This window comes from Rhinopithecus bieti, unplaced genomic scaffold (genome assembly GCF_001698545.2).
Source record: "Rhinopithecus bieti isolate Rb0 unplaced genomic scaffold, ASM169854v2 scaffold_17772, whole genome shotgun sequence".
In the NCBI taxonomy this organism is placed as follows: domain Eukaryota; kingdom Metazoa; phylum Chordata; class Mammalia; order Primates; family Cercopithecidae; genus Rhinopithecus; species Rhinopithecus bieti.
In genome coordinates, this window is record NW_016808887.1 from 2,595 (window position 1) to 14,624 (window position 12,030).

Sequence of the window (12,030 nt, forward strand, 5' to 3'; positions counted from 1 at the left end):
CAGCAAGGCAAATTTACTTCTGCAAAAGGGTGCTTCTCATAGGTCTGGTTGCCATGAGAGCACCCTGAACAAAGGAAAGCAGGGGTTTTTATTTCTAATGCTGCTTGCCCCTACTACTGTGTCCTGCCTCCATTGGCTGGACTTGGACCGCACAATTTAAACTGAACCCGGTTGGCTAACTTGAAAAGTGCAGGAATGCGGTTACACTGGTGGGAAGGTGGGAAGATCAGTTTCAGCAGGAGTAGCCATTGCAATGGGAGAGGTAATTTACAGAGTGGGTAGCAGATGTGGAATGTGGGCTGTATAAATAAGGACTGGCAGGAAGGTTGTTTACCAGGGCAGGGGGACACAGTGAGTAAAGAAGTCTGGCCTTGAAAGCAGGGAACAAAAAACAAGCAAACTTAAGCAAACTAAACCTTTGAAGAAGAATTTCTTACTGTATTTAACATGAACATTCAGGTACAAGTCGCTATGTGAATATATGCTTTCCTTCTCTTGGTTAATGCCCAGGAATAGAATAATTGGGTAATAAAATAAGTGTATGTTTAAATTCTAAAGGAAGAGCTATGTTTTCTGAAGTGGTTTTGGCATCTTGTATTTCAGCCACTAGTGTATGAGAGTTTTAGTTTCTCCACATCCTTGTCAATACGTGGTCTCATTTTTTTTTAACATTACCAATTCTGATATTGTGTAGTGGTATCTCATTATAATTTTAATTTGAATTTCTCTAATGGTTAATCATGTTGACGCTTGTTTCATATGGTTATTTGCCATCTGTATACCTTCTTTGGAGAAATGTCTATTCAAATTATGGGTTATTTTCCTTTTTATCATATTTTTCAAATCTTTTGATCATTTTTGAAATGGGTTTGTTGTATTTTGAGTGTTCTGAATATAAGTCAATCATTATATATGTAATTTGCAAACATGTCATCTCGGTCTAAGGCTTGTCTTTTAATACTTTTAACAATCTTTTAAACAACAAATGTTTTAAATGTTTAGTAAAACCAGTGTATCAATTTCTTTTTTTATAGATCGTAATTTTGGTGCTGTAGCTAAGAAATAATTGCCTAACCCAAGTTCACAGATTTTCTCCTGTGATTTCTTCTAAAAGTTTCAGTTTTAGGTTTTGCCTTTAGATCTATATCTAATTTGAATTAATTTTTATATATGTTAAGCAATATGGAAATAGTGTATTTTGCACAAAAATTTTTAATTATTCTTACACCATTGATTTTAAACTTTGTTAAGTAGGATCAGAATAGTCACCCATAAAAAGACAGTACCATTCTGAGTAACTCTATCCATCTTACTCTGAATTACCATATATTCAACTGAGGTAGAAGGAACTCAAACTATTCCTGTCCTTCTGTGAGCACAAGAAATTATTCCCTTTGTTCATTTTGGATAAATGGTTTTACTCTGGCTCAGGTAGTCCCCTCACCGGCAAGCATTCATCAGTTCTCTGCAGAAGATGCAAGGGGTTGGGGGGGTGGTCCTCCGCTAATCTCAGGATTCCTTCTAAACATTTTCTTTTTTTCTGTGGTGTTCTGCCCTGTGAACCCTAGCTTCCTTGCCCTTCTTAGGACCCCAATTCTATCACCTCAACTCAGAGAGACTACTGAGATTTGCCTCAGTTTCCCTCACTGCACTACAGCCTGAAAACTCCCCCTAGACAATAAGAAGACTCAATCACAGAACTCACCTTGTTTCCTTCTCTCAAAGTTCACTGTACTGCACTGTCTACTAGCCAATGTGTGAAATCAATTGTTTCATACATTTTGTTTGTATTTTTGGACATTCTGGCAGGAGGGTAAATTTAGTCTTACTCCATCTTGGCCAGAATTAGAGTATGCTTTTAGTATTTGCAACTTTCACATATTTTTAATCTCTGCATCTCACATTCTGATTAATTTTCTTAGCTCACTCTTTCATTTCTCTAATTTTTGTTTCCTGTCTGTCCTGGTTTAGACTTATGGATTCCATTCCTGCAAAGATCTCTATGAGGAGTCTAAATATTCTCAGATTAAAGTGTTTTTTAAGCAAATCATTTGTAGCACTTGCTGCATGAATTCATGTGTTAGTGTAGTGTTGACATTAACTCTTAGTGGTTTGTAATGATAGACTCTTTTATTGTCAGTGTCTTTGATGTTTCCCATGAGAATTCTGTGTGTGCTGTGTTATGAAGACATATATGTAGGTTGTTGTGTTAGTCTGTTTTCATACTGCTATACAGAACTGCCCAAGACTGGGGTAATTTATAAAGGAAAGAGGCTTAATTGACTCACAGTTTAGCATGACTGGGAAGGCCTCAGGAAACCTACAATCATGGCAGAAGGTGAAGGGGAAGCAAGGCACCTTCTTCACAAGGCGGCAGGAGGGAGAAGTGCCAAGCGGAGGGGGAAGAACCTCTTACAAAACAATCAGATCTCATGAGAACTCACTCACTATCATGAGAAAGGCATGGGGGAAACCACTACCAAGATTCGATTACTTCCACCTGGTCTCTCCCGATGCGTGGGGATTATGGGGATTACAATTTAAGGTAAGATTTGGGTGGGGACACGAAGCCTAACCATACCAGTTGTTTAATTTTTTCTTTCTTAAAGAAAAAATATTTTTAAAAATTTACCATGCATGGTGTTCAAGAATTTATGGGGGTGTGAACTGGGGTCCTAAAACTGCACTTTTTGGACACGTGGGAGTCCTACTTCTCTTCTTGATGCATTTTTTCTCTCTGTTTATGCATATTTCCCTCTTGCATTCCAAAAGTCACTGGTCAGAAATTTTATTATTCCTGTTTCGTTGGTCCCTTCTGGCTCCTGGTTTAATTAAAGAGTTCACTTATAGCATCTCTACATCCGAAGTCCTGGGACTTCAGCTCCTTCAGGAAGGGGAACATCACACACTGGGGCCTATCATGGGGAGGGGAGAGGGGGGAGGAATTGCATTGGGGAGTTATACATGATATAAATGATGACCATTTAAGGTCACATCTATATTCTGTGTTTAGAAGGGATCAGAAAAAGCAAATTTGGGTGTTTTTGATACTCTCCTCATTGCAGGATTTGAAATGTGCTCTTCTCATGGATGAGGTATATGGGTAAATAAAAATGTTATTTATTTGCATCTGTGTTCATTGACCTTTGGACAATATTTTATTTAGTAATAATTAGTCTTATAAGGAGATAATACTGATTATAAAATGGACTGATTTTCATTCATGAAGTTGGCAAGTTTTCTTAGTACTAATGTGAGACATTTTCAATTTTGTTTTTTAGATCTAAATCAGAAGGTAGCACTCAGACATATGCCAGCCAGTAAGTAGATTAGAAGGTGTTTTTAAGATACATGTTGAAAATTAAGAATTAATTGATAATTCACAATTTATTTCTCAATTTTTTTAGACATCAATTGCTAAAACAATGCACTGAAATCCAGACTGCTAATATATAGTCTAATTTAGTTTTTAATAAATTAGTCCTTTCTTCATTTAATAAATGTTTACTGGAAGTCTCTTCTGAGGAAACAAGGAATAAAATAGCTGATGCTAAAATGAGATAGGACATGTATAATTAGTAAAGAAAAAGAATGTATAGTGCTTAGAAGTTACCCAGCTTGTGTTATAGAGCCATGTGCTGCATAATAATGTTTTGGTAAATGATAAACCACATGTATGACTGTGGTTCCATAAGATTAGAATGAAGGTGAAAAATTCCTGTAGCCTAGTAATGTTGTAGTCAACACAACATCAGACAGCAATGCATTACTCTCTTGTTTGTGGTGATGCTGGTGTAAGCAAACCTACTGCGCAAAGCAAAATATGCAGAATTCTCATGAGACAATCAATGCTACTTAACCTTACAAAAAAAAAAAAAAAAAAAAAAAAAGCCACCAAAAGTGGTAATGCCAACAGCCAAAGCAATCTAAAGAAATACAGGTAATTGAAAAACTTCAAAAAAATGCTTAGGATCTGCATAGAGGTTGAAAAACAAATGGAATCCATTAAACAAGAAATAAAGGAGCTGAAAAAAGATTTTCTTATTTTTAAATTGTTTAGGGAAATCACTCAGAATACAACATAAACAGAATAATAACATACAAAAGACCAGTTAAGAAACAAAAGAATTCAGAGACAGAAAATTTAGAGTGGGGAATAGTCAATATTTGAAGAAATAAGGTCTTGACTTTTAAAATGGAAGAGGGAGGCCGGGCGCGGTGGCTCAAGCCTGTAATCCCAGCACTTTGGGAGGCCGAGACGGGCGGATCACGAGGTCAGGAAATCGAGACCATCCTGGCTAACACAGTGAAACCCCGTCTCTACTAAAATACAAAACTAGCCGGGCGAGGTGGCGGGCGCCTGTAGTCCCAGCTACTCGGGAGGCTGAGGCGGGAGAATGGCGCAAACCCGGGAGGCGGAGCTTGCAGTGAGCTGAGATCCGGCCACTGCACTCCAGTCCGAGCGACAGAGACTCCGCCTCAAAAAAAAAAAAAAAAAAAATTGAAGATGGGTAGTTAAGTGTCAGAGAATACGGAGTCCAGTTCACAGACTGTTAGAAAATAGTGAGAACTGAAGTTATAGTTAAAAAATATTAATAGGGGCTGTGTGTGTTGGGTCATGCCTGTAATCCCAGCACTTTGGGAGGCTGAGGTGTGCGGTGCACCTGAAAATTAAAAATTAAAAAATTAGCCAGGCATGGTGGCATGAGCCTGTGGTCCCGGCTACTTGGGAGGCTGAGGTGGGAGGATTGCTTTAGCTTAGGAGTTCAAGACTGCAGTGAGCCATGATCACCAGGTTGCTCCAGAAAAAAAAAGAAAAAAGAAAAAAAAGAAATAAAAAAAAAATAAGTAGGATGAATAGGGAGAAAATGCAATTTATTGATGATTAAAAGAACAGAACAATTAGGTCAATGTAATTGGCTCTCCCAAACCCATAATTATTGTAGAAATTTATACATCTAGATTCATGACTTCTGTCACAATCTATAAAATTCCATCCGTTTGTTGTTTACCCAAGCAGTACACTAATTCAGTCATGAGTCGCTTAACACAAGGATACATTCTGAGAAGTGCACTGTTAGGTGATTGTGTTATTGTGTGAACATCACAGAGTGTACTTACAAAATCCTAGATGGTATAGCCTAATACGTACCTAGGTTATATCCTATAACCTTATATATATAAGCCTGTACAGCATGTTATCATATGGAATACTGTAAGCAACTGTAACTGATTGGCTATTTATGTATCGAAACAGAAAAGGTCCTGTAAAAATATGATATAAAAGATAAAAAATGATATGTCTGTATAGGGCACTTAAAATGAATGGAACTTGCAGGACTAGAAGTTGCTCTGGGTGAGTCAGTGAGTGGTGAGTGAATGTGCAGGCCTAGGACGTTACTGAGTCCTACTATAAACTGTATAAACACTGTGCACTTAGGCTACATTAAATTTACTTAAAAATTTATTTCTTCAATAATAAATTAACCTTACGTTTTACTATAACTTTTCAAATTGATAAACTTTTAATTTTATAAAACTTTTGACTTTTGTAATAACAGCTCAAAACAAACACAGTGTACAAATTTCTTTCTTTATATCTTTGTTGGCTTTTTTGTCTTAATTTTTTTTCTTTTAAACTTTTTTGTTAAAACTAAGACACAAACAAACACATTAGCCTTGGACTATGCAGTGTCAAGACAACCAATATTACTGTCTTCCATCTCCACATCTTGTCCTGTGGGAGGTCTTCAGAAGTGATGATAGACCTTGAGCTGTCATCGGCCAGGATAACAATGCCACCTTCCGGATATGTCTTGAAGGACCTGCTTGAGGTTGTTTTACAGTTAACTTTTTTTTTTCTTTACATAAGCAAAAGGAATACACTCTAAAATAGTGATAAAAAAGGATAGTATAGGCCTGGCGTGGTGGCTCACTCCTGTAATCCCAGCACTTTGGGAGGCTAAGGCGGGCAGATCACCTGAGGTCAGGAGTTCAAAACTAGCCTAGTCAACATGGTGAAGCCCTGTCTCTACTATAAATAAATAAATAAATAAATAAATAAATAAATAAATAACTTAAAAAGTAGCCAGGCGTGGTGGCACATGCCTGTCATCCCAGCTACTCAGGAGTCTGAGGCAAGAGAATCCCTTGAGCCCGGGATGCGCAGGTTGCAGCGAGACGAGATCTGGACATTGCACTCCAGCCTGGGAGGCAGAGTGAGACTCCACCTCAAAAAACAAACAAACAAACAAAACGACAGGATAGTAAACACATAAACCAAAACCAGTTATTATTATCATTATCATATGTTTTGTACTGTACATAATTGTATGTGATGTACTTTCATATGACTGGCAGCACTGTAGGTTTAGATACTTCTGAAGTCATTCAGCCTCAGCTCCTGTTTACCCTGTGAGCTCTCAGTTTTATCATTTTTATTGGCAACAGGAGAGTCTTTCCTTGCTGTGAGCCTCAGTTGTGTATCAAATGTTTGTGTGTGTGATTTTTTTTTCAGCACTCCTCTATACAAGGAATGGAAAGGGAAAATTGTTTTGCCAGCTCACTCTGCTAGATTGCCTAGGGGGCAGTATAGGTTTTAATTTACAAAATATTGTCTTTTTTTTTTTTTTTAACAATGAATAAAAAACCAAAAGTTGGGGTATGAAGGTGAGAATCATTCAAAGTCAAATCTATGTTCCATGTTTAGAAATAGCTAATCTGTGTTTTTTCTGAACAAATCTATATTCTATGTTCAGAAAAAGCAAATCTGTGTTTTGTGGATACTCTCCTCATTGCAGGATTTGAAATGTGCCCTTCTTATGGATGAGGTATAGGGGTAGATGAAAATGTTATTTATTTGCATCTATGTTCAGTGACCTTTGGACATCATTTTATTTATTAGTAGTCTTTTAAAGAGATAATACTAATTATAAAATGGCCCGATTTTCATTCATGAAGTTGGCAAGTTTTCTTAGTACTAACTTGAGGCATTGCTTTCAATTTTTTGTTTTTAGATCCATCTCAGAAGGCAGCACTGAGACATATGCCAGCCAGTAAGTAGGTTAGAAGATGTTTTTAAGATACATGTTGAAAATTAAGAATTTATTGATAATTTGCAATTTATTTCTAAATATTTTTGAACAATGTCAATTGGTAAAGCAATGCACTAAAATCCAGACTGCTAAGATACAGTCAAATTTAGTTTCTAACAAATTAGTCCTTTCTTTATTTAATAAATGTTTACTGGAAGTCTCTTCTAAGGAAACGAGGAATAAAATAGCTGATTCTAAAATGAGATAGGACATATATAATTAGTAAAGAAAAAGAATGTATAGGGCCTAGAAGTTACCCAGCTGGTGTTACAGAGCCATGTGCTTCATAACAATGTTTTGGTGAAGGAGAAACCACATGTATGGTGGTGGTTCCACAAGATTATAATGAAGGCGAAAATTCCTATAGCCTAGTGATGTTGTAGCCATCACAACATCAGACAGCAATGCATTACTCACTTGTTTGTGGTGATGCTGGTGTAAACAAACCTGTGCTTTGCAGAAGACTCCTTGTGGAGGTCATGTTTTACCCTCCTGTGTTGATAAATTTTTACATTAACTGTTACTCTGGAATTCATGGGAAGCATGGATTGGTGTCCTTATCCTATACATGTAAAGAATTAAGACTACCGTTTCTCTGTGTGATTTTTCCATCCAAATTCCTAAACCAGTTTAGGTGCTCAGGGTTCCCATGCCTCCTGGTGTTGATTTTTCGTCTCTACTTCTGAAGCAGTTTCCCTAATGCATCTCTGTGTCTAGTGGCCACGCTTTTACTATCCCTGCCTTTCAGGGCTTCCAGGTTTAGAGAAGGAGGTCAGCTTCATCTTTCTAGGAAGTCTCAACTCTTGATAAGCTGATGTGGCTTATGAAACTGAATTATGTACCCCCCAAGTCATTCAGATTTAGTTTGTATTTACCTTTTGTATTTCCATTTCTCTCCCTCTAACTATCACTAGAAATGGCCTTTTTTCTCGTAAAGTTTTAGTAAATAGTATGTGTTGTTTTTGCACTAGTTCTCTATGTGTAGGATAGGAGGGGAAATTACCATACCTCCCCATCAGCTCAGTCTTCTTGATATTAGTGTGGATTTTGAATCACAACCTATAGCAATGTATTTATCAATGGACAGACTCTGAAGGCCAGAATCAGGCATTTAAAATGAAGCATATATTCTGTGCTAGAAAGTGAAAAAGAGAAAACCAAATCTGTTTTCTTGTTCCTCTGCTTAGTTGAAGATTTGAAATTTATGCTTTTTATGGACATTGCATATGAATAAAAACTTTACTTGTTTGCATATGCTAATTTAGTAGTCTTTTGAAATTATTCATCAGTGGTGATTCTTGGTATCAAATAATTAACACAGTTTATAAAATTATCCGACATTCATTGTGGAGGCACATTTTTGTTTAGTAGTAATGAGGAAGCATTATTTTTTTGCTTTCTTTTAGAACCAGATCAGAAAGCAGCGGTCAAGCTGATACTAGCAAGTAAGTGAATTAGGAGGCATTTTTTAAAGTAATAAGTGTGTGTTAAAAATTGAGATGAACAAATTAATAATTAATAATGACTTGCTAACTATTAACTGAGTAGCCACAATTAGTAAAGTACTATACCTTAAAACAACCTATTTGCTGATCTAGCAACTTGTGAGTATTTGTCTAAATAAGACAATATCTTCTTTCCTGCAGTTTAGTTAATATGTGTTGGGAGTTTATTTTTGGGAAACAAAGGAAAACATTTTGGTGAAATGTTTAAGGAGCTAATTCATAAAAGGATCTTTTGTATTCTTTTCTTGGAGTACACGAAGGGGAAGTTTACTTTTTTATTTGGAAATGATACAACTAGAAACTAATATGTATGCTGATGAATAACTGAGTGAATGCTCACATAGGTCACTTGGGAAGAATTGGTTGAAAATAAAAAAGCATCACAAAGAAACAAAATTCCACATCTTTCATAGCCTCTCAGTATTACTAGGTCCCCCTCCATTTCCTGAAAGGTGGATGGCTTTTTATAATAATCTAATAAGTCTTTACTTCCCTGCACTCAGCAATTGTGGGTTTTGGGTCCTTCTGCAGATACAAAATGCTTTGAAGTTTTTACTGCTTCCTTTCTGAGTTATAGTTTTTATATATATTTATAGGGGGCTGGTGTTACTCTTTCCAGGTTCCTCCAAGCCCACTGCTGTTCCCAAACACATCCAAATCCACAGGGCAAACTCTAAGCTGCACAACGAGGTTGTATGATTTCTTTTGTTCCAGAAGAAATTTACCTCTTCAATAAGAATGCCTGCATTTCTGATTTCTAATCTGTCTCATTATTCTTCTTCCTTACAGTGACACTTTGGAGTCATGAGTTTGTCTTTAAAATGTTGATTTTTATCATCATGTCCATTCTTATTATTGTGACCAAGGGAGTTACCATATAGGGATCAGGCCCAGCAAGCCTCAAGGGACCTTTTTCTCTTACTGTATTCTGTCATCTCAGATAATAAAGCCCATGTCTATCTTGCTCAGCATTGTATAGCTAGCATGTAGCAGAGTGCTCGGCTTGTATTATAAGTGACCAATAAATATTTGTTGAAGGAATGAATGAATGATTACCTTTGATCTTCACACAGAGGCAACCAAACAAACAAAAACACAAGCACAAAGGTACATAGATAAATCTATATACATTTGTGCACATGCATGCGTGCACACACATCCATATTTCCATGATGATGTTGTCGCTTCCTCCATTTCTTCTTTGCTCAATATATCATCTCTCATCCTGAAACCCTGTTAACAAAATTCATCTCTCCCAGGGCTCTTTACCTCCATTAAGTGAGGGGTGATAGCATCTCCCATAGGAAAATGTACGTTTCAATAGACATCGTTTAATTTGGAATGTTAAACCACTGGTCTAGCTTTCTGGCTTAGCATGCACCAGCGAATCATTTTAGAATAACTATTAATTTGAATTTTGGTAACATCATTTGACATAGTGGTTGTGCTTGAGTGGTATAACATCCACCATGGTTTTCATGTCATTTATCTTTTGAGTAATCTTTAACTGGTGGGACGTCAGTGGAAAGGTTGTTGAGGCCAACGAAAGCAGAGAGGTGGAATGAATTCCAGTGAAGCAGGGTATTTCCCTGACCCCTTCAGGGGGCTCATGACAGGGGTGCCTCCTTTACTCGGCCCCCTCACTCCTTATCGGAGGGAACGCGTGGGTGAATGAGGTGGGAACTGCTGGAGTGCAGGAGTGCTGGAACCAGCGGTCCATTTCAACCCTGGCTGGGCGGGATCAAACTCCACTCACTGGAACCCACTGCGTTCCACCACTCGGGAAGGAGCATGCAGGTGAGCAGGTGCAGGAGCCAGAGCCAGCACTTTTGGGCGCTGGCAGGAGCGAACTCTGTGCAGGCCCTGCAGCGGCATCCATGCGGGGTGCCTGTGACTCCCAAAACCCCAGGGGCGTGTTACAGTGCTCTTTTAGCTTAGAGGGCTTAAGTGTTAACAGCTCAGTAGGCCCTCTGCCTTTTCGAGTGAGGCGGCTGCTCTCTGCCAGTAAGGGCAAAGGGTCAGTGTGACAGCCTTTTGAATCCGCACTTGTGGCTCCCAAACTCTTGTTGCATGAATGAATTGAAAGATGATAAATATGAGGAATTTTATTGAATAATGAAAGTGGCTCTCAGCAGGAAGGGGAGCTGAAAAGGTAATGGGCAGGAAATCTTCCCCTCAAGTCCAACCACCTCGGGCTGGACTCTTCTCTGACGTTATGCCATCAAGCTGTCCCTCTGAGACAGCTTCTCTAGACAGAGAGAAGTCTAGCCGCTTCTCTCTGACATCCAGCTGTAGTCCCCGACAAGACATCCAGCTGCCTCTCCTCTCTGCCAACTGAGTCTGGGGTCTTTACAGGCCCAGAATGGGCGGAGTGGGCCATGGGTGGTTTAGGAAAAGGCAACATTTGAGAAGGAAAACAGGGATAGAAGTTCTCTCTTTGGGCTGTGGTTTCAGGCTTTTAAGCTTGAGGGGTGGCACTTTCGCCAGAGACTCACCCTTTTCTGTCTAGAATTTCTCTGCCATCTCTTCCCATCACCAGTATGGGTCACATTAGTACCACTTTAGTGTGATTATTTTAAATGTCTAAATTCTTTCAATATTTCCAGTCTTTTCCTAAGCAATCCAGAAGAATCTCTGACAATTTATCAGCAAACTCTAAACATTACTCTCCCATATTATTGTCATTTGGCTTTTAGCTTCTTCCAGGTTTTTACCTACAGAATCCTACCCTCCATTATTATTATTATTATTATTATTATTATTATTATCATCATTTTTATATTAAATTAATACCTGCTAGGATCTTAAAACATGTTTATCAGTTGCTTTGCTCTCACTATTTATTGTTGAATCACTGATTTTTCATTATGGGCTTAGTTTCCTTTTTTCTCAAGTACAACCCTTTTAGTTTCAGTTTAGAGATTCTGTATTATCAATATTTTGTGTTAAATGCCTGAACATGCTTTTTTTATTCTACACTCAATTTTGAATGATAGCTCAAATGGTTTCTCCTAGCTGAGAAGGACTTTTCTGCAAGTGTCTTACAATATTCTGTTGTTGTGATGTGCCGTGTACTGTCATTGATGAGACCTTAGTTGTCAGTATCATTATTTATTCCCCTCTCAATGAACGTGTTTTTTTCTAGGTGGCTTCTAAGATTTCCTTTTTTTCTTGAATGTTTTGTTATTTTATGATATGTTCTGATAGAGTTTGTTATTATTTATCCAGCTCTGGATTCAATATCGTACTTAGATATCAGGACTCAGGTCATTAAATCTAAAAAGTCAATTCAGTCATTATGTCTTCAATTATTGACTCTTTCACATTCTTTCTCTTTTCTCCGTTAGAAATGATTATATTTAGGAGGGTCTTCTCATTTTAACCTCCATGTTTCTTTCCTTTTTTTTTTTTTTTTTTTTTTTTTTTTTTTT

General features: G+C 37.6%; 1 protein-coding gene across 1 annotated transcript in view; it reads left to right on the forward strand.

The window, feature by feature from the left end:
- Nucleotides 1-3,260: 3,260 nt before the first annotated feature.
- LOC108539172 (uncharacterized) overlaps nt 3,261-12,030 on the forward strand; it is a 14,434-nt gene continuing 5,664 nt past the window's right edge. The window contains exons 1-3 of the mRNA XM_017887679.1: nt 3,261-3,320; nt 7,017-7,055; nt 8,501-8,539. Coding sequence (XP_017743168.1) covers nt 3,311-3,320; nt 7,017-7,055; nt 8,501-8,539 — 88 coding nt within the window. The 5' untranslated portion in view covers nt 3,261-3,310. The remainder of the gene's footprint in view (nt 3,321-7,016; nt 7,056-8,500; nt 8,540-12,030) is intronic.